This window comes from Mizuhopecten yessoensis, unplaced genomic scaffold (genome assembly GCF_002113885.1).
Source record: "Mizuhopecten yessoensis strain PY_sf001 unplaced genomic scaffold, ASM211388v2 hete_36122480, whole genome shotgun sequence".
NCBI classification, from domain to species: Eukaryota; Metazoa; Mollusca; class Bivalvia; order Pectinida; family Pectinidae; genus Mizuhopecten; species Mizuhopecten yessoensis.
In genome coordinates this window covers 1-3,064 of record NW_018484292.1, presented here as the reverse complement: position 1 = coordinate 3,064, position 3,064 = coordinate 1, and the positions used below count along the sequence as shown (strand labels likewise).

Sequence of the window (3,064 nt, the reverse complement as noted above, 5' to 3'; positions counted from 1 at the left end):
ATCTATCTATCTATCTATCTATCTATAATAAAACGCATTAGAGTGACTTAATCTAGGGAGATAAGAGTGCTATGTAAAATGTCGCAGTAATAATCAGATATCGTATAGGTTAACATTCCAGATTCCTACCCCTGTATGGAAGGATGCGTCGTGTATTGATAATGATATTTAATAGCTCACTATTTGAAGCAATTCGTTTTCATGAAATATGTTTCATTGATTGTTCTTCTTTGCCTTTGCAGTATTTCCGCCAAGAATCTTGCCTACATTGGACTGCGGGACGTGGACCCTGGTGAGAGGTAGGTACCTTCAACTGTACCCTAGCTGTGTGTGTATTGTTAAAAACATTCATTACTGTCCCGTATATCAAACGTAGACAACACGTCTGAACTCAATAGTAATATACATTTACATTTGTTTATACAGGAAAATCATCGAAATGCTTGGCATTCCAGCATTCTCAATGCAGGAAGTTGACAGATTTGGAATAAAGGAAGTCGTAGATATGGCACTGAAAGCAGTAGACCCGACGTAAGTTGTTGCTTAATTATCACGACCGAAAACAATACAAACACATAACAAATACCTCAAATGCTTTCTATTTGCGAACACCAGATGGTCTTTTAAACGGAATGTCGTACTGTAGCTGAGGCATTGAAAGTGGAATTTGTCACAACTTTGCTGCATGTCAAAAATTTCAGCATAACATATAAAACATGTGAACAGATATATGCCTATGGTCAAAGTCGTTATTAATTATTCTTTTTGCGTTAGTGTGCTTTCGTTGCCATGTCCTTGTTCATGCGATGACACCAATTTGTCATACTTTCAGCGGTGACAAACCAATTCACATGAGTTTTGATGTGGACGCTCTGGACCCCACCTTAATTCCCAGTACGGGCACCCCCGTGCATGGCGGGCTCTCCCTGAGGGAGGGACTATACATAGCAGAGGTGATGGCCGCTACCGGTATGTACTTGGTGTTAATGGTCTTACCCTACTGGCGCTCCAACATGTACAGTTTCTAGTGTGAATGGTCTAATCCTGCTGGTGATCAAAGCTTTTTTTAAGTATTAATGCTGCAAAATCGAAAAATTATTGTCCAGGCGGCTTTCCCAGAGTCACTCCCACTTCAACCCCCTTACCTATTTTCTTTTGCTTGCAGGCCGATTGTCCGTAGTGGATATTGCGGAGGTCAACCCAATGTTAGGTGACGCGAAAGACGTCGCCAAGACGATAGACATGACGCTGGAAGTGATCCAGCGGTGTTGTGGACGGATGCGCAGGGGGGCGTATCCTCCGGGATACACAGTCCCTCTCCCAGAGTCGTCGTAGTTACAGATAACTCGTGAAGTTTTGGACGATTCTCATTTCACAGAACACACGTTATATGGCATCATTCTCTAGTGTTGAATGTTTGCTTACATGACCTCTTTGACATTTGATTTTGTGAATTTAAAAAACGTTATTTTTTTTAGATCCTTTTTTTCTAACAGGAAGGGCATGACATGAGAGCAGGGCCGTGAACCGTACGTTGTAATGGTGTCATGGACTGTAGTTAAACACTTGTGTCTGTTTCCGTTCAGTCACTGTTATGGTTCGTTGATAATTTCTGTATTTTTGTTTGTTTGCTCATTATTAGTTCTCTCCACACCGGAACTGCTCACTTTTTTGACGTGTTATCTTCATGCAACGACTGCTGTCATGCATGACATCAGGAGGGTAGAACAATGTCATGTATGACAGCAAGATGGTAGATCGATCAATGTCATGTATGACAACACGATGGTAGATCGATCAATGTCATGTATGACAACAAGATGGTAGATCGATCAATGTCATTTATGATCTGACGAGGGTAGGGCGATGCCATGTATGATTTGGCACGGCCGAACCGAAGTCATGTACAATATGAGGATACGCCGATATAAGGAGGGTAGATGTTGTGTAGCATGTCATCCATGTAGTGACCACGGCTCACCACGCCCTTGGCTGTCATTTATCAACATTTATTATTGTAATCTGTTAACCACTGCCTTCAGTCTTATTCACTTATTTATTCACACTGTGAATAACTGCGCGTTTAATATTTTGAGTTCATTTTCGAGATGAGTCGACCTTGAGTGCAGATATCTCGCTGATGTTTATAGATCTGTTACTGTTTAAGTGATGACGACACGAAAATGATGTAGTCCGTGAGTAAAGTGTATACCTTCGACAGAAATATCCCACGTTATACCCCATGTTTCTGTCTCGTTTGACCTGTCTGACCCTTTACGTTACATTTATTGCAAAATTTCAGACGACGGTGTATATCATCCACACAATAAAATATATAACAACCCGCATTTAAAACCTTCCATTTTGTCGTTGAACGGTTTTTGGTGTTATTTCATTAACGATATTATACATAATAATATATTTTGATACCTGTTAAGCACGGACTACATTGTGTACGCGGAAGCTTTGAAAGGTAGCTTTAGTATCACAGATTCAACATAAATTTGAGGCCCCAGATGGGATAATTTTAAACTATGGTGAAATTAAATATGTTCCGAACTAAGGAATTGAAAAAAACAACAACGAGTTAGCTGTAACTGGGCGATTGCCTCCATTACGGCTAAGATTCTATAACATCCCAAACTCGACTTGTGCCTCTGTTGGGATTATGGTAAAGAACCTTAATCAGCCCTCGACAGAGATACGCCATTTTGGTTCAGTTATAAGTTATTTTGAATGAAATAAGAAATGCCGGCTATTTTATAAGAAATCATGTCTTGAATAGAATATAATTTTCTTTATTGTAGGTGATATTGATTTACGTAGGCCGGTGATATTGGTTTGTGGTAGGCTAGAAAAGTGATATTGGTGTAAGCTACGTAATCTACGCACACCTAGACAGGTGCTAATGATGTTTTTCCTATGTAAGTTGATAAAATGGTAATTAAATCAATAAATAAACTGTTACTGTTGACGAATGTTTGAGTGTTGTTTTACTTTTTGATGAACCCTAAGTCAAATGGCTGAATGACAATGATACTGTCATCGAAACTAAATAATGATA

The 3,064-nt window shown here is 39.5% G+C and overlaps 1 protein-coding gene across 1 annotated transcript; it reads left to right on the top strand.

Moving 5' to 3' along the window:
• Nucleotides 1-242: 242 nt before the first annotated feature.
• LOC110444433 (arginase-1-like) lies at nt 243-2,978 on the top strand (the record flags this gene model as incomplete). The annotated part of the gene is made up of 4 exons (XM_021488812.1): nt 243-299; nt 427-531; nt 833-969; nt 1,166-2,978. Coding segments are annotated over 4 exons (469 nt in total), but the record flags the coding sequence as incomplete, so codon positions are not given.
• Between the last annotated feature and the right edge of the window lie 86 nt (nt 2,979-3,064).